This window comes from Curcuma longa, chromosome 19 (genome assembly GCF_044706935.1).
Source record: "Curcuma longa cultivar G26 ecotype Majalengka, Jawa Barat chromosome 19, ITB_CL_G26_1.1, whole genome shotgun sequence".
Classification (NCBI taxonomy): domain Eukaryota; kingdom Viridiplantae; phylum Streptophyta; class Magnoliopsida; order Zingiberales; family Zingiberaceae; genus Curcuma; species Curcuma longa.
This window is the reverse complement of record NC_133879.1, coordinates 3,865,170-3,884,750: the sequence shown is the minus strand read 5'-3', so window position 1 is coordinate 3,884,750 and position 19,581 is coordinate 3,865,170. Positions and strand designations below refer to the sequence as shown.

The 19,581-nt window shown below is 39.7% G+C and overlaps 1 protein-coding gene across 1 annotated transcript; it reads left to right on the top strand.

Moving 5' to 3' along the window:
- The first annotated feature begins 4,402 nt into the window (after nucleotides 1-4,402).
- LOC141812518 (putative xyloglucan endotransglucosylase/hydrolase protein 32) lies at nucleotides 4,403-6,328 on the top strand. The gene is made up of 4 exons (XM_074700510.1): nucleotides 4,403-4,645; nucleotides 4,724-4,824; nucleotides 4,922-5,139; nucleotides 5,753-6,328. Exons 1-4 carry the CDS (start codon nucleotides 4,444-4,446, stop codon nucleotides 6,078-6,080), a joined length of 849 nt encoding a protein of 282 aa, XP_074556611.1. The 5' UTR covers nucleotides 4,403-4,443; the 3' UTR covers nucleotides 6,081-6,328.
- Nucleotides 6,329-19,581: the final 13,253 nt, after the last annotated feature.

Below are 19,581 nucleotides of genomic sequence, written 5' to 3'. Positions count from 1 at the left end.
GAAGTCCTGGGATGTTATTACTGACCAATCGAATTCGTTGTAAAACTGACAGTACCCTAATAGTTGCCTCGGTCCAAGCATCTGGACAGCTCTTAACATGTGTCAACTTTAGATTGACTATCATTTATGGATGTATAGGACAAAGAAACACTAGAGATGATACACTATCATGTGTATTGTTTGTATTTATAATGTGTATATATTCAACATCAGAAGAAGTTCAACTGTTGGATTAGGACGATGAAGTTGTGGGATGTTATTGCAAACCAATCGAATTCACCATAAAACTGACAGTACCCTAACAGTTGCCTCGGTCCAATCATCTAAACAACTCTTAACACGTGTCAACATTAGACTGACTATCATTTATGGATGTATAGGACAAAGCAACCCTAGGGATGATACACCATCATGTGTATCGCTCGTATTTATAACGTGTATCTTGCATGTTACCAAGGCATGAGGTAACACATATCTCCTCAATCCCTTCAACCACTTGATCACTCCGATTCCTAAAGACTCGTGATTTATCAATCCCCTCCAATCTTAGCTCATTTATAAGCAAAGAAGGGTTGCCCGCTTGGATTCCCTTATTCGAGCATACGACACTGGCTTTCCCACACTCAACCCTTGATTTCTTGTACTTAAGTTCTCAGCTCTCGAGTTCACACTTGGGTCTCTATCTTCTCGAGTTCGCACTCGAGTCCCTACTTTCTCGAGTTCACACTCGGTCCCTATTTTTTTGAGTTCACACTCATGTCCCTATTTTCTCGAGTTCACACTCAGGTCTCTACATTCATGAGTAGTCTTCACTCAGCCCCTATACTCAAGTCTACCTTGCTCAAATGCTTGGGTCTTCATCCTCAGTACCATAAGTCTCTTATTCGAAATCTAGCACTCATGTTCAACCCTCTATCTTTGCACAATTAAGCCTACAACAATTGCACATATATTCAAATTCGATAAATTCTTTAACAAACATTACTCGACGTAGTGAAAGGAGAATTTTATATTCCATTCCAAAAGTCAGATTTTACATTCATGATCTGACAATCAAAATTATATTAGAGCCCTAAACTACTTTGCATCTTCTAGATCTTATAGAGGCATTTCATTTAGAATTTTTTTCTAGACTTACAAAATTTGTAGGAAAATCAATGGGCAAGTGTCCAGTTTCTTGTAGTTGCTTAGTAGTCCTCACGATTCCATACTTGATAATTTTGAATACGTGATCGCCAAGTAGCACATCATATATGCTATGCTTCTTCGCCATCCATTGTTGTTTCTCCTCAGCATTGTAGATCTGGAGCTCCGCTTCTTTACCCTTTAGTTAACCCTTCTAGGTCTCCGAGTGGCTCTCCAACTTCTCTATCTCTACCCTTCATGATCGGAATTCGGATATCTCCCTTTCCAGTAATGTGCTCATATGCTGCAACTCTTCTTCCATAATATCTAATTCGGCTTTCACTCTTGCCAACAAATCTGCGGCCTCCTCCTTCTTCTTCTCTTACCTCTCCTTCTCTGCTACAACCCGTGTCGCTAACTCTTTCACCTGGGTGTCATATTGACCCTTCAACAAGGTCATTTTAGCTTGAAGAGCTTCTACTTCTTGGTGCCGCAGGAGTAGTTGCTTTGCTTGGGGCTGAAGCATATCTTGGAGCCTGCTGCTGCCCCCTCTAATTCATGAATGGAGGCCAACCGAGCCTTTAATTCGGCTATTCGAGACATCTATTATTGTTGCGTCTAGAGGGCATTCGGTACTCGAACAACAAATTCAAATACCTCAGTCCATACCTACAAGATTAATTAAGTCATACGTAAATTCTTCTAGAGGTTAGGCTTACTTTTCTTCATGGATCCTTACCCCCTGTAAAATCCTTTATTATGACCTTCATCAGTCCAGCGAAGGATCGCTTTCTCGCTTCTTTATGTCGCTAGTTAAGGTTATCACTTGAGTTGCTATGACCCCTAGCTAAGAAGGTACATTCTTAGGTCGACCTCCTCTGTCATCAGTCGGCAAGTGGATAATTCGGGGCGGTCTGTAAGAGGAAGTAGAAGGGCACTAGGTCCGACTAGAGGGACTTCAATCCCCATTTGAAGATTAGGGGAGGCAACCATTGGCGCGTGCATCTCCGTAACTAATTCTTGAAGGCGGGATCTTTTTCTCGACATTTGTCATGATTCTTCTGATGACTTAGATACCTCGACTATCAAAGGTTGGGATGATGGCTCCTCTGCAATTATGGTCATGTCATCCATTAGCTCTGAAGATCAAGCCTCTTGTTGGTCACTCAATGGCTAGACAGCAAGGACACTATGTGCTTCTACTTCAGGCATAGGTTTCTTCATCCGCTTGTTGATGGCAGCTTTCAGCATGGTTTCAAACTGCACGGTCACAAGAGAAAAGTCATAGAAAATTGATCGGATGTGGGTAGAAGATAAAAAATTCATTTAACATATCGGTCTCCTTCATCATTGACCCTGATATATACTCCAAGAATTCCAATAATAGTTGTTAATCTACATGCAGGTTATTTTTCTTAGAGCCGTTGGAGCTCGCATGTGAATTGATAGTGATTGATGAACTTTTGACAAATCTTCATTGCTCAAGACACGTGTCAACCACATGTTGGTTGTATTTATATGCAAGTAAGGCAAACCCGACCTTAGACTTGATACGCTTTCATACGTATCTCTAGTGTTAATGCCAGCCACTAAGGGGGCGACTAATTGGTACCACGTCAACCCTAGGTACGGTTCGGTGGTTAAGTCAGAATCCCATCAGTTCAGTCAATCAAACATGCACCTCTTTTGACTAGATTTAAAGGAGAAGCTTATGATATGGTAAGAAGAGGGAATCATGTGTGATAGAGTCAAGTCAATAGTCAAGCCTAGGTGGAGGTCAAAAGTCAAGAATTGGTGGAGCTCAAAGAGCCAACTTTGACCTCATTAGCCTTGTTCGAGAACTTTGCCTCCTCCATCCGTTGACTCGGCCATCTCGACGTCAGAGGACACAACCTTCTTGATTCCCTCACCGATTCGGTCACCTTGACTCTAGAGGACACATCCTCGTCAACTCGGCCACTCCGACTCCAGAGGACACAACTTTCTTGACTCTCCCATTAGCTCTGCTACCCTGACTCCAAAAGATGAAGACACTATGATTCTTTGAAAACATAATCATCTTACAGAGGCCTACGGACAATTAATGTGAATATTTTGAACATCGCACTATGAGGAGCGTAGGAATAATAATATGGATATCAGACTTGGTTCCCTAGATGCTCTTCTATATACATGTGGCATGCAATGAATCGAGGAGTAGGTAATGACTGTCAGATCTGATCTCCCAAGATTGCAAATGTGGAGAAGCTCTTGTAGATGACTATATAAACTCTGAAGGAAGCATGCAAAAGAGATCTCTCCAGAACCTTCAATATCGCCACCTTCTCTATTCTATCTTGTTGATTCATCAGATCGTGATCTCAGACAGGAATAATTACTAAAAAAGAATGTATAATATAACAAATACAATTATTATATTTGCAATTTATACTGTTGACGTAGACCTTGGGCTACCAATTAATCCAATTATTTAGATACTGGACCAGTGACTCAGAACCTGTTCAGTTTAACTTTCAGTTCAGTTTCGTTAACTTTGCTATTCAGGATTTGCTGAACAATAATTCTAAAATATGCTGCTCTTCTCGCTACAAAGAAATTTGAGATTTTCATGTGGTTAGTAGCAAATATCTAACTGAAGGTGAAGAGCATTCTTATGAGTAAGATTTTGAAAAACTTAATAAGCTCCTCTTCTTCTCTGATAAATTTGCATGTGTAGACCAGTCATTGCTGTCCTCTGCTTCCTATTCCTGCAATGGCGGTGGCTTAACATTTTGCTGAATAACTGCTGCAAGATTTTGTTGCCAAGGCAAGAGATAGTGGGACCTCTGTGATCGCTTAAATCATGGAAAGATAAATCCAAATGCTTCCTGGTTGTGATTTATTTTGAATTGATTAAATTCGAGCACAGCTGAAAGTGACAGGATCAGACTTTGAGACAAGTTGCTGGTGAACTCTTTAAGTTGCTTGCAGTTTTTAGGTAAAATTATATGATGAATCATATAATGGGGGCTAATGACATTTTCATACAAGTCAGCCCTTCCCCGAGTCAAAAGAATCACAGCTTAATAAGCGGAAAGAAGAATTGTTTAATCTAATGAAATCCTAGACTCAAGCACCAATTGATGGCCACTCCAACACACATCAGTTTCTTTATCTGTTTACCAAAGCTTGAAACAACTTGGGATTTTACCTGCTTTAATTATTTTTTTGTCCATATCACAACTTCCACTCCACCCTCTTAACCTGTTCTCATCTATATAAACCCTGTGCAACCTCTCATCTCACTCATCCCGAGCCACTGCCTCTCCTTCAGACTTGATGGCTTTCCTCATTGCCTTGTTTTTGCCTGTCCTGCTCAATCTGCTCTCCATCAATGCCCAGCCATCTCCAGGGTACTACCCCAGCTCCTCTCTGAGCCCAATTAAGTTCACTGAAGGTTACACTAACCTCTGGGGGCCTGAGCACCAAACCATTTCCCCAGATCAGTATTCGACCACCATATGGCTCGACAGCAAATCAGGTATATTCGAACGGCTTCTTCAGATAAACTCGTCTCTCTCTCGATCCTTCGACTGAGAAATATCTGTGGTCAATGCAGGAAGTGGATTCAAGTCGATCAATTCTTACACGAATGGCTACTTTGGGGCATCCATCAAGCTCCAGAGTGGCTACACCGCCGGCACAAACACAGCATTCTATGTGAGTAAATTGTCTGCTTGCTTGCTTCCTTTGTTTCCCCTATTTACAGTATGTTTTGCAGGAAAAACAAAAGCAAATGATTTTGTTTGATTTGCAGCTTTCTAATAATCAAGCGTACCCTGGATTCCATGACGAGGTAGACATCGAATTCTTGGGGAATATTGAAGGGAGGCCGTACATACTGCAGACGAATGTGTACGTGAGAGGCAGTGGTGATGGCCGAATCGTCGGCCGGGAGATGAGGTTCCACCTCTGGTTCGACCCGACCGCCGATTTCCACCGCTACGGGATTCTGTGGAATCCAGATGAGATCATGTGAGTAACAGACTGATCTCTTCACTAACATAAGTCATCAACCGGCCGGAGGCAAGATCATTCCCCTTTAAAATTCGTTCAAGAATTCACTTTTAAGATTCATGTAGAAACATAAAGACACTCATTTATGTTCAAGAATTCACATTTAAAATTCATATACAAATATAAAGTCACTCATTCATGATCATGCCTGAAAGAAGTTACATGCCAGTAGCCTTCTCATCAGTCAGCCAACTCCAACTCTAACAAACGCCAACAAAATATAGAGTTTTTTCCCCACTTGAAGGAGAAGCTTGGAAGAATACAAGTAGTCATTTATTGTATTGAGTGGACTTGCCTAATTTTGGGGGGTAAATTTCTTTGTCAAACTGTAGATGTCATGATCGCTAGTACCTAGTGAAGGAAAAAAAAACAGAGACCTATAGATTTCAATGTTGATAGGAATCTGCACAAGCAGTCCTGATGAACATGTGTATTAAAGTTTGTAGGAAATAAAAAATCTAAGGGGTTTTGTTTAAAAGAAAAAAGAAAAAATAGGGAAACAAGACTAAAAGATGAGATAAGTTTAGTTTAGTAACTTGAGCTTAAGCATCTTGCACTATCACAATTGCAGATTTTTTGTGGATGATGTGCCAATACGAAGATATGCTCGAAAGATGGAGATGACCTTCCCTGATCGACAAATGTGGGTGTATGGCTCCATATGGGATGCATCATCTTGGGCCACTGATAATGGTCGATATAAAACCGATTACAGGTATCAACCTTTTGTGGCTAGGTACACAAATTTTAAAATAAGTCAATCTGTGTCTCCATCACCGACTGGCAAAGGGCTTAGCTCAGCACAGTATGCAGCGATGCAGTGGGTTCAGAGGAATTACATGGTGTATTATTATTGTCGAGATTATAGCAGGGACCATTCTCTTACACCGGAGTGCTAAAAGTATCTAAATTATTACTTAAATTGTGGCCAGTATTTATTTTACTGCTACATGATTACAATTAAGATGAGTCGCCCTTCTACTATATAATGTGTTTGTAGTTGAGGCGTTTACTAGCAAGTCATTTTTTTTATTAAAAATGCAAAAAAAAAGGAGTATTCTTGTACTGTAATGTATTTGTAGTTGAGCCGTTTGTTGGCATGTCATTTTCTTTTATTAAAAATGCAAGAAATATGGGTTTTGTTGTACTCAATGTGTGTACACTTATAAAAATGCATTAATTGTTTGTTAAAGAATGTTAACTTTGTCTTTTGTCTTTTTTTTTTCTTCTTTAACATGAGCTTTCCCTCCTCCTCCTCCATCATCCATTTTTTTTCTTCTCTTCTTCATCTTTATTCTTTCTTTCTTCTTCATCTTCTTTGTCTTCTTCTACCTCCTGCCCAGTCTTCCTCAGTATATATCATCTCTAAAATTACCCTATATCTCCTTTTCTTTGCTTGAATTATCCTCCCCCTTAAATTCCTCTTCCCCTTCTCCTCAATTTTCTTCTTCTTCTTTTCTTCTTTTCTTCCTCCTCTTCAATATTCTCTAAAATTAACCTATATCCACGCTCAACTATTATTCCAAATCATTTATTATTATTGTAAGTTAGCTCTCTAGGTTCAATCATCTATGATTAGCCCTACAAGACTTATTAAAAAATAGACAATGTGGCATCTCGACAAAGAGTTTCCTATATATAGTAATTATTTATGTGGTAATATAATTTCAATTTGTCTCTTTGCTTATTTTCTCCTTCTTCTCCCTCTTGGCCTTCTTACTTTTTCTTCTCTTCCTCCTCCCACTTCCTCTTCACCCTTGTTCCTCCTCTTCTTTCTGCCAAAATTGATACATCAAAAACTGGAGAAATTAAAAAGGAAAAAAGAAAGCCAATGTGAGACTCATGCTCAATTATATTCTTTTCCTTACTGGTAGTAGAGCTAATGATTCATACCAATGACAAATGAAATGGAAGAGTGTATCGAGTTTGGAGATGCGTGCATTCTTAAATTCGATGGCAGTCTACCAAGGTTGGGTGATAAGATTTCAGAAGGGAGCTTCATAAGTTTCTAAACGTAAATTCATGGAATGATCCACAGGAATTCTCTCGTGTGCATTAGTGCTTTGGTCTAACAAATTACACTACAAAAAGAAAGCTGATTTTAAGTTGATAATTTTATTACTATCTACTCAAATTCTAACAGACACATTGAACCCAAGCGACTCGTATGTGAACATGACCTGTGCTGATCGGACCAGTCGAGAAAAAATTTGTCAAAGTGAATCAACTTACGTTTTACCACCTAATATCCCTTTTATTACTACATGTGATGTAAGCAATCCACAAATGCACAATTGTTGAGTATCAATTAGAATCACAAGCAGACTATCTAGAATAAACGAAATTATGAGAATCGTGAGAGAAAGAAAATAAATTAGGAAAATAAAAGGAGTCTTAAGAGAAAATCAATTTTGAGGCAATTCTAAGATTATTTTAGTTTCATTGTGACGATTGCTAACGCTCTAAATATTATTTTCTCTCACCTCAATGTTGATATGGATGAAGGTGGTCTATTCCGAGGTAACCGATATAGACTTTTGAAATTATATTTGTGTGTCCATCCAAAAGCGATACTTACTGTCAAGGTAGCCTTACTAAAGTGATCGCTTTTTCAGGGAGACTCCTATTATACTGCCCCACAATCCTCTAGGTGTTATCCCTTACTTCATGACATCGAATTGAATCAAGGTAAACTCATTAAGCTCTATTATAGTCAATGGTGTCCTCGTAAGGTTTTGAACTACTTTCCTAAATAACCCCTCATGTCTCGATTTTTATGGGTTGGAGAGTTGGGTTCACCTTTCGGTCCTTCCCTACGTCCTGTGGGATATGAAGATGCACATTAGTGTTATAATCATGTATGTACAATAAAATCAGATCATGGATCAGCAAATTATGCAATAAAGAATGACAAATTAGATATATAAAATCAACATTAATAATTCTTTGGTTTACTCCCTCGTCCTAAAATTAAGAGTATTACTCTATAGAGATGGATCTACAATCAAAAGATGAGAAAGAAGACATTCTACAACTCAAAATTAGAGAGAAAAGGAAAAGAAAATGCTTTGTTGTGCATTAATCATCATCTTTGGTGAACTCCAAACTCGATGATCAATGGAAACTCCGATGGCTCCTTGGAACGTCTCTCCTAGGATTTCCTGTCATAGGGAAACACCTCTTCCTCGGGAAGGGGAGAATCTCCAAATCCTATATGATCCAAACAAAAGCCCCATGGGTTCTTTTATAGCCTCTAAAGTCTCCAAAGTATTCTAAATTTGTTGAAATTTTCCTAAATTGTTAGGGTGCCACCACCAGAGAACAAAATGACATTTTTAGGCCTTGAAACTAGGCTTTTATGGTCCCACCCTAAATAAAATTTATAGATCTCTGAATTATGTTTGATTTGATATATTGTACCCCATGATTCTATCCAAGTAAAAAGTGATGGTCTCTATAGGGTTGCTATGTTGTTTGACATCAATGGTCCACCATAGGGCAGCAAGCAACACGACCATGCCAATTCACATGCTCGAGCGTGTCAGAGGCTGTGGTGTCGAACACAACCATGCCTAGGGGCATGACCTGGGCATGGCAAAGGTTGTGGACTCTGTGACTACTTTATTTTGCATTTGACTTCATATGGAGGAACATACCTATATCATGGGATACGATCAGAGCGTGTTCCTTGCTATGGGCTCTTATTTCAAGGCTTTTTAACTCTAATTAAGTTTTGAATTCACATCCTATCAACAAAAAGTGCAAAGAGCAAATCTCCAAATAGAAAAAAGATAAAAGTAATGTAAAAATAATAAACACATGCAAAATATGTCAATAGAATAATGTAAATGTATGCAAAACAACACCAGAAATATATGCATGAATTACACACATCAACCTGCTCAAGTACTAACGAGGCACTCGATTGAAACGACTGACCATTGATGGTCAACAACTAACGTTTCAAGCTAGACTGATAAATGCAGTAAATGGCCTTTATTCTGCTATTTCATGCTTCTAAAGGTTGGTAGTGACCTTGAGCAGAAAGGTAGATGCAAAATCACAAAATCCATTCACTTTCATTCCCTTTCATTTCTTCTTTCTGTAGTGCACCCCACTCGACAGCTCTTCCCATAATAGCACTTGGGTACATGTTCAGTTCACCATAAACAACTAGTGTTTTGTTGTCTATGTGGTCATCCCGTTGTATCCTGAGAAACAGACGCCCAACATGACTTTGAAATACAATAAGAGGGGATGAATCTATTTTAAGGAAACTATGTTTAACACAAGCCTCAACGTCTCTCTTTTTCACTCGTGGACTTGACCAACACTCGGTGACTCAGCCAAGTCTATACTCAACCTAGCTCGATAATCGATGACTCAACCATGTCGGTACTCGACACTAGGCCAACTTGATGACTCAACCATGTCGGTACTCGACACTAGGCCAACTTGATGACTCAACCAACTCAAGCACTCGGTAGCTTGAGCACTCGACTAGCTTGGCATTTGATAACTTGATGAGCTCGACACTCGACCAAATCAATAGCTAGGTGACTTAGTCAGCTTGACACTCGGTGAGTCAGCACTCGGCAAGCTCGACACTCGACGACTCGACAGCTCGAGCACTTAAGAGCTCGAGCACTTGGTATGTTAAGTATTGATTTTTTTTAATAAATAAATATAATAATAATAAGGGAACGAATTAAATCATTAGATACAAAGTGAGGGATCTAAACTAAAAATTAGATCGAGTTCGAACTAAACCCAATGGGTAGGTGAGGAAGCAAGGATTACATTGGTTCAAACCTAGATAGATTTGGACTTGATTTGGCTAAGTTATAGCCGAACCAAGTATAAGGTTTAAACCGATTCGGTCGGTTTAAAACATGAATTAGGGTTTCTCTCCTCGCGTTTTTTTTCTCACCACAACACCACCCCATGCCACCTCACCATACCGTTGCCCACCCTTCTCCATTTCCTTTTCTTCTTCTTTCTTTCTTTCCCTCCTCCATTTCATCTCTTCTCTAACAGCAGAATCTCTCCCTCTTCTTCTTCTCTTCTCCAACGGCAGAAAAGAAAAGGAAAAAAATATAGCAACAACCTTCCCATCCCCTTTCTTTTGTGGTTTTCCAACCAACAACATCAACCACAATAGTAGCCATCGGAGCTTCATTGAAGCTTGTTGCAGTTATCGTCGGAACTTGCCAAGGCTACCGGTAAAGAGAAAAGATTTTTCCTTTCTCCTTCACTAGCTAACAACCTTCTTTCATCTTTACCTGCTGACATGGTTGCCTCTTTCGGCAGAAGCAAGAAACGCAGCCACATCCTAAAGCCTTCTTTTCCGGCAACCACAACCATCCGTAGAAGGTATACTTTTTGTTAATCGATTTGTAGTTAAGATAGATAAATAATTATATTATGATGAAGGTTTCATTTAGGAATGGAAAATATTACGAGGAAGCAAAATCGAAAATGATTATTCAACTTCGAGTTGTAGATAATGTTCAGAATATTATGATTTAATTAAGAATTTTAATTATAGAAAATTTTTAATTTGTTAGGAAATTTCATATTAAAAAATTATTTCTTAATAAATTAGATTTTTTTAATTAAGAATTTTATTTTCTAAAATAAAATATGTGATTAGATGTTGGTGCAGGGAGCACCAGATGATCGAACCTTAGTTTTGATAATGGCAAAAGGTTCAAGTTAAGTGTGTGATGTTTACTGATGAGCTGATCTAAGTGTGCAGGTAGCACAGGAAAGTCCTAGTTGAGGCTAGGCAAGTCCTAGTGGATACTAGGCAGTGAAAGTCCTAGTGGAGACTAGGTAGTGGAAGTCCTAGTGGAGGCTAGGCAGACCTAACTTGGAGGGTTAGGTGGGAAGTCCTGGTCTGGAGGACTAGGCAAGAAGACTTGGCGGATCAAGTGCACCAGGTGGAAGTCTAGGTCCAGGTAGATGTCAAGGTGGAAGTCTAATTTTTCAGGTCAGGTGGACCAGATGTCTAGCAGTGGAAGTCTAGGCAGGTCAGGTGGACCAGATGTCTAGCAGTGGAAATCCTGGGGCCGAGGATCGAGGCTAAGCAGAAGTCCAACAAGTCTGGAGGACTTGGTTGGCAAATAGGTAAATTCTCCCGAGTGGAGTGGGTGAGGGCACGTTCCCAGTAAGGGGAACAGTAGGCGTCAGTCTGACCCAGGATTTCACTGGAAATCTGAAGTCAAGACCAAAATAGTTGTTAAACTGTTTAACTTTTCTGTTATATTTTGCTTTTGTGCTAACTTGTAATGCAGGAAAGGAGGGGCTGAAACTTTGTGTTCCGGGCGCCCTTATCTGGATCCAAGGCGACTCGGACTCCAGGCGCCCGGATGGGTTCCAGGCGACTGGACGTCAGCGGAACGGGGCCAGCAAAGCAGTGAGGTGGCAGAGTCCCAGTGGTCGGGACACCTCAGCTTCCAGGCGCCCGGAATGGTTCCAGGCGCCCCAGATCTGGATAAGGCGTTGCGGAGTCAAGGTTCATCCAGAACCTCCACGTCAGCATAGAGGCGCACCCGAAAAGGGATACAGGCGCCTGGAAATGTCGAGTCAGCAGCGCCGATGGTGGATCGATGGACAGCGTGGAGGCACCTGGAAAGGCTTTCCAGGTGCTCCGGAAAACCTAATAAAAGAGCCTCGAGGGAGACCCCTTGGAGCATCATTCTACACTCAAGCGACGACCGTCTGCACGTGAAGCATCAACCAGGAACGTCGTCGTAATGCCGAAGAGCTGCACCAGAAGTTGATATCTTCACTCTATCGGTAATTTCATTTTGTGCTTAATTTTATTAGGACAGGTATCGTTGTTACCGATCCTATATTTTGTAATCGCTAACTCCCTTTCGTAAGAGGGGAGTTATATAGTTGATTGCCCGTCAAAAATGATCATTTGATCGTGGGCCTTGGAGTAGCAGCCTGTGGCTGTGAACCAAGTAAATATCTGTGTGCTCTTTCCTTGTGTCTTTTATTTTTCCACTGCATTCTATACTTCTCTGATCGCAAGGATTTACGAGTATTTTATGAAATTCAAAAATGCTACATAAGCGCTATTCACCCCCCTCTAGCGCTCTCAATGATCCTACAATTGGTATCAGAGCAAGGGGTGCTCAAACACAGTGCAACCACTGATCGAGCAAGTTTTTTGATTTTTCATATTTTTTTAATTCATTCTATTTTCTCCCGCACTACTAATCCAAGACCAAGTCTTGGTACATTTTAGTTTTTTTGTTGTGTGCAAGATTTAAATGTTCCATCAGGAAGGATACAACACTGCAAGGCCACCTCTGTTCTCTGGGGAGGACTTCATCTACTGGAAGGGTAGAATGGAGTACCACCTAAAGACTCAGGTGGACATGTGGATCGTCATCCAAACAGGATTTCACGATCCCGACTGATAATGACGGCCTTCCACAGTCTTGCAAAAAATGGGATGCGACCACCAAAAGGAAAATTGAAGCCGACGCTAAGGCAACCCAAACACTACAATGTGGGTTGACCAAAGAAGAATTGAACAGAGTCAGCCCGTTCATCAGTGCAAAAGATCTATGGGACAAGCTCATAGAACTTCATGAAGGAACGTCCGACACAAAGGTCAGCAAGCGTGATCTCCTCATCAACAAACTATACAACATCAAGATGATGGAAGGAGAATCCGCTAGTGGATTGCACGCACGCATCCAAGATCTGCTAAATGGGCTTCATGCAATTGGACAACCCATTGAAAATCGAGATGTGATCAGGTACGCACTGAAAGCGTTCCCTAGGAACACTTTGTGGGCATCTATGGTTGATGCTTACAAGGTCTCCAGGGACCTTTCAAAAATTAAACTTGATGAGCTATTTTCAGAATTCGAATTACATGAGCAAACTAACACCATTATAGATGAGAAAGGTATAGCTCTTATTGCAGGACCAACCAAGGAGAAAAAATCCAGAAAACAAGTTGAAGATGAATCCGATGAATCGTCAGAATCGGAAAGCAACGACGAAGTCACAACCGAACTAGTAAATCTAGTTCGGAAGATGCTAAGGAAGAAGCGTGGACTTAGAAGATCGAAAATGAAGAAGGTGGTGCAAAAAGCCAACTCCAACAAACCACCTACAAACAAGACAAAACTTACTTGCTATGGATGCAAGGAGAAAGGGCACTTCAAGTCTGAATGCCCTAACCAGAAGAAGGAGCGCAAGTCCAAAAAGAAGGCGCTCAAAGCAACTTGGGATGAGTCATCATCAGAGGACTCAGAAGAAGAAGCCAACACAAGCTTCCTAGCACTTCCAGCTCAAGACGAACCAACTGGAACAGAAAGTGAATCAGACAGTGACTCAAGCACAAGCCACGGATCCGCATCCATTTCAGAAGGACCCACAACCACTGTAAGCATTGAAAAGTTATATTCAATTATTTACAGTTTATCGAAAAGGCTAGCTAAGTCCAATGCTCAAGTTGAATCACTCCAAGAGGAGGTAGCACTCCTTAAGGAGAAAGTCAACTCCAGATCGCCAACTGAAAATGTTCAAGTTGGAAACTCAACTCAAGTCAAACTTGAGGAAGAGAATTCTAGGTTGAAACTTCAGATTGACGATCTGAAAAGATCATTGGAAAAATTCACCTCGGGCTCCAAGTATCTTAACATGATCCTTGGAACTCAAAGGGTTGGATACAACAGATCTGGGCTTGGACACAAAGCCAAACACAAGTCATACATGTCATTATTAAATCGACCCAAGAAACCAAGAGTCCAAGCATGGGTTCCTAAGTCCAACCTGACCAATCCAGTTGGACTGAACTAGTACTGGGTCCCCAAGGATCAAATACATTATTTGATCAGACCCAATAGGGGTCATGATCCAGGAGGATCTAAAACCTTGCATGTTAGATAAACTTGATTATTTTATTTTTTTAATTTTTTTATTTGTTTTAGAATAACCTAGGCTAGGTAAGGACTCAAATTTGATTAATACTTGACCAACATAGTACCAGGGTGAGTCGAGATGATTAGTACATTAGGAAAACTTGGTCTAGGTGGTCAAGTGGGGTAAGGAGTACCCTAATTGATTTACTTAGCTAAGTGGATCTAACCGAACTTACCTCGTCACATCCTAGACTAGTTAGACCAAAGTTTATCCCTAGATTAGCTAAATATGTAATTTCTTGAACCAGCTTTGTCTTAGAAAGTGGTCATTGTTCCGATAACCAAGAAGGCCCCTGTGCCTCGCCACCGCTTGGAAGCTGATTTTTGAAATACATATTTAGTAAGTCAAAAGGTTAAACTTGAATCTAACCCAAGGTTAATCAAATATTAGATAATAACTCAATTTTATTAATCAAGATAAAATTAAAAAATCATCTCACACAACCTATAGGATTAATTGTGTGATCATCTAGAAATGGGTGAGATGAATTAAGGCTTAAAAATTTTTTAATTTTTAATTTAATTAATCCTTAAAAATTTTTAATTTAATTAATCCTTAAAAATTTTTAATTAATCTTTAAAAAATTTTAATTTTAATTAATCCTTTTTAAAATTTTAATTAATTTTAAAATTTTTAATTAATTAATTTTTAAAAATTTTAATTAACTAAGTTTTAAAAATTTTAATTAAAAAATTTTTAAAATTTTAATTAACTAAGTTTTCAAAATTTTAATTAAGTTTTCAAAATTTTAATTAACTAAGTTTTAAAAAAAATTTTAATTAAATTTTTAAAAATTTTAATTAACTTTTCAAAATTTTAATTAACTAATTAAAAATTTTAATTAACTAATTCTTTAAAATTTTAATTAAAATTAACCAATTCTTAAAATTTTAATTAACCAATTTTAATTAATTAATTTTAATCAATTCTTAAAATTTTAATTAACCAATTAATTAATTCTTAAAATTAAAACCTAAATTTAAACCCTAAAACTCATTAAAAGCCCAACCCAACCTTATCCGGGCGCTCGGATATGAAAATCCAAGCGCCCCGAACCACTTCCCGAAATCCGCCCACAGTTTTGTGCAGACGCCCCTGGTTTTAGGATCCAGGCGCTTGGAAAGAATATCCAGGCGCCCCGCACTGCGCAAAATCCAAGCGCCCCGATTCAAATCCAGGCGCCTAGAAGCGCTTTATAAAAGAAACCCGAGGCCCACCACATTTAACCACACCAAAACCCTTCCTACCTCCAAAAACCCCCCTTCCCGCACCGTCGCCAAGTGTATAGGTCATCAGGTTCTTATTTATTCATCAAAAATGCCTAGGTAAGCCCCCAAACCAACTCTAAAATAATTTAAGTTAAAGTTTTTTTAGTTAAATCTTTATTTTATGCATTAGGATTAAGAGGAAGACCACTGAGGCTGACACCTCTAGGACCCCTAGTACAGACCCCAGGTTCCCCTTTGAGGAACATAGGATTAGGTTTGCATCATTGTCATTTGTACCCTTGCATTCTAGATATATATGTAGGATATTTTTTGCACGATCATGCATACCATCCATGGAGGTCGTAGAGTATTACGACCTTCAGCGACTAGTTTATTGTACTAGCCCGGTTAACACGAGTTTGTGTGTTGAGTTGTACAATAACCTAGTTCAGATCGATGATCTGACCTATTCCACCCAAGTTATAGGGAGGGATCTCACCATATCACCCACCATCATTAGAGAGCACTTAGGACTACGCCATTCACTTTGTCCATTTGCCTGCTACCCCCTAGGGATGTACCTTTTGGGGATCCCTACTCCCACATCACCTTAGACCTCATGCATTTATATTTCTTTGGAGAGGAGAGGGTCCCTACAGTGACCCAGTTCTCTTCCATTAGACTTAGAGTACAGGACTATGTCCTGTATAGAGTTTTAGTGACATGCATTTTACCCCTGACTACCAGGGATGTCGCTATGATGCGACCATTTCATACATTTCTTTTATATGCATTGATTCATAGATTAGACATAGACATTAGTTTGCATATTTTTCATGCTATCATTTTTTCATCTGGTGTTACCACCAGCAGGAGGGTACATATGCCCTACTGTCATATTTTGACATCGCTCCTAGCATCACTTGGATTTGACATCACCGCAGGTGAAGTCAAACCAGCTAGTGAGTTTGACATGTTAGGACTTAGGAGTTTTTCATTAGCTGGGGTACATATAGATGAGGATGGGGTTCTGTCTTGGAGACGAGGGAACCAGCCTCAGCCACCACCAGCCACAGCCGTCGAGGAGGAGGATGACGATCTTGACCTAGCCGATCTTCTCCAGCTCCCTCCACCTCCACCTCCTATCACTCTGGAGTAGAGAGTGATCAGACTTGAGGAGTCAGTTCATAGTCTGCATGAGTCTGTCACCTCCTACCATCAGTCTATGACCAGTCAGCTAGAGAGTCAGGAGGAGAGGAGTAGAGCTAGACATTCTGAGCTGATGGACATGTTCAGATCTTGGAGCATGGGTCATCCTCAGCCACCTCCCCAGTAGACCTAGTTTTTATTTTATTTTGACTTGTACTGACCTTCTTGTTGAACATTTGATCTACTAGTATTACAGTTTCCTATTTCAGTACTTCAGTTATAATTATTTCAATTAGGGTTGTGTTTGGTAGAATAAGATAAATTTTTTTAATTTTCAAAAACTCATATTTTCAAATCTATTATTACTTAGTTTTTCAAAATTATTTTAAAAATTTATTTTTAATTTTTTGAAAAACTTAGTTTCAAAATTTAGATTTCAAAAGTAAGAAGGAATGTTTTAGCCTTAGTCTAGATTTCTCCCTTAGAAATCATGAACCTATAGATCTAGGTTACGCATCTCACAAAGCACACTAGATAACTTGATTGTGTATTGTGAAACCTAGAATGGTGTGAGATGCATAGGGTTCTAGCCTAAGTTCCAGATGCTTAAGTCTGTGCATCAAACCAAAGCTTGGGCTATAAACACAAACTATGGATCAAGTTAAGTGTTCCTGCTTAGCATAAGCTAACTGAAATGATACACTTAAACTTGACTAACTTGGTCAAACTACTATCCCTTGGTAGTTAGCTAAAACCTAAGTTGGACATGTGCCCAAAGAGGATATTTTTTTGTCTAAGTATTTTTTTTTATAACATGCTTGGACTCACACCTATATTTTTAAATTATACTTATTTTTTATTATGTCAAAGGGGGAGAGATACATAATTTCAATTTTAAATCAAAATATTTTTTGAAAACTAAGTATCAAATTTTTTTATTTTCAAAAGTTAAAAAGGACTTGAATGGTTTTGCATCAAGTTGATCAAAACTAAACCATATCAAGTTCAGGGGGAGAGAAAAATAAAATTTTAAAAATTTATTTTACCCAAGTGGTATAAAATTTTAAAAATTTATTTTACCCAAGTACAAATTCAGGGGGAGTCTTGGAAACAGGGGGAGTTAGAAAATTATTGATACATGTTGCATTAAACCATGTTTTATTACTTGCATGAATCAGTTATTTTCTTTCATTATCAAAATATTTTTTTCTTAACTTGAAACTTGGGTTGCCATAATAAAAAAGGGGGAGATTGTTGGTGCAGGGAGCACCAGATGATCAAACCTTAGTTTTGATAATGGCAAAAGGTTCAAGTTAAGTGTGTGATGTTTACTGATGAGCTGATCTAAGTGTGCAGGTAGCACAGGAAAGTCCTAGTTGCTGACTAGGCACAAGAAAGTCCTAGTGGAGACTAGGCAGTGGAAGTCCTAGTGGAGACTAGGCAGTGGAAGTCCTGGCTGTCCTAGGCAGAGAACTTGGAGGGTTAGGTGGGAAGTCCTAGTCAAAAGGACTAGGTAGGAAGACTTGGCAGATCAAGTGCACCAGGTGGAAGACTGGGCAGGTCAGGTGGACCAGATGTCTAGACAACAACGGCTCCTCTCCGGCAGCAAGCTCCTTTTAGCTATGGCTTCGGCAGCGGACAACGAGCAGAGGCAACAAGCTCTGTTTTCTTTCGGTCGACCCCAAGCAAAGGAAAAGAAACACTGTGATCGAGCAAGAAGATCAGAATTGCGCGCTCTGGAAGTTCCACTCTCGCGATCGAAGACGACGAGTAGGTCGGCGGCGCTAGCAGATGATCGCGAGAGGAATCCGGCGGGTAGGTTTTCGGTGTCTGCTTCTCTCCCATGCGGCCGACGACGATCAAGCGAAAAGATAGCTCGACCGGCTTCTTTCTCCTTCGGCTGGCGAAGCATCCAGCAACTCCGTTGGCACCATCGCGCGGACGGCAAGCCCAGAACAGAGGCGCACCCTCGGGAAGAAGATGAACAGGGAAAACGCCGCACAATCTCTGGTTTTTATCGCAAGATTGGGTTGCTTCTTGCGACATCGGGCTCGTAGGGAAGAAGCCGAGCAGCACCGCTCTCTATTCTTCGCATGATGTGTAATCATGGAAAGGAGACGGGATCAAGGCCGACGGGGATCTAGATCGCAGCCGATGAGGAAGGAAGTATCGGCGCTGCGCTTAGCAGGGAAGATGATCTTCGATGCCGGGCTCAGCAGGGAAGATAATGAACAACGTCCGCGATTTGAGAAGCTACAGGAGCTTTTAAACTCAGGATTGCCAATTTAGGTTTGGGTTTGGGCTGAATCGGCGTTGGTTCAGACTGCTACTGTAGCGAACCAATTTCTAAAGTTTACTATAGCAAACCGAGTCAAACTTGGTTCGCTTGATTCAATAACCAAACTACCTCTGATTTGATCCAAACCAATTTTGTTTGTTTTGTCTTCACAAGACGAAGCTCTTCATCTCTTCCGTTTTGCCAAAATCTCTTCCATCATGAACCAAATCAAGTTGGTTCAAAATCGAATCGTTTGGTTTAATAACCAAACGACCTCTGATTTCGTTCATTTCATCTTCATAAGACAAATTCCTTTATTTTGTCCTTTGTCTAGTTTAATCTGACTTTATTTCTCTCGTTCTGAGAATCTAATTCTCTAACTAGTTTTAAGTCTTTTGGAGAACTTGTAGTGCGTGTGACCCAATAGGTTTTTAGTTATGTTGGCCGTCCGTAATTAACCATTAATTACAGAACAATCATGAGTGACACTTAGTAGTACATCATGATCCCCAATTGATCAAAAAATTAATGATTAATTCCAAAAGAATTCTAAACCCTTCAGTAGTTTCAATTAAACATGTCTCAATCCTTTCACCGTCTTATATCCGTTTGGTTCAGGACATGATCTATATGTGTTAGTCCCTACTTAGCTGACTACGTCACAGTTAACCCAAGAAGCTTTCTTATTTTGTGGATTCAAGTTATTTGTACATGTGTCTAAGAGTACCATACTCTTGACATGTAATGCTTTGACCAAAAACTTTTTTGTAATAATCCTGACAAGCGATCACAGGGTATATATCTCCTTTTGCA

Coding starts and splice junctions, on each gene's coding strand:
- LOC141812518 (XM_074700510.1), top strand. CDS start 4,444: ATGGCTTTCCTCATTGCCTTGTTTTTGCCTGTCCTGCTCAATCTGCTC. Junction 4,646..4,723: donor ATGGCTCGACAGCAAATCAG/GTATATTCGAAC, acceptor TGGTCAATGCAG/GAAGTGGATTCAAGTCGATC. Junction 5,140..5,752: donor TGGAATCCAGATGAGATCAT/GTGAGTAACAGA, acceptor TCACAATTGCAG/ATTTTTTGTGGATGATGTGC.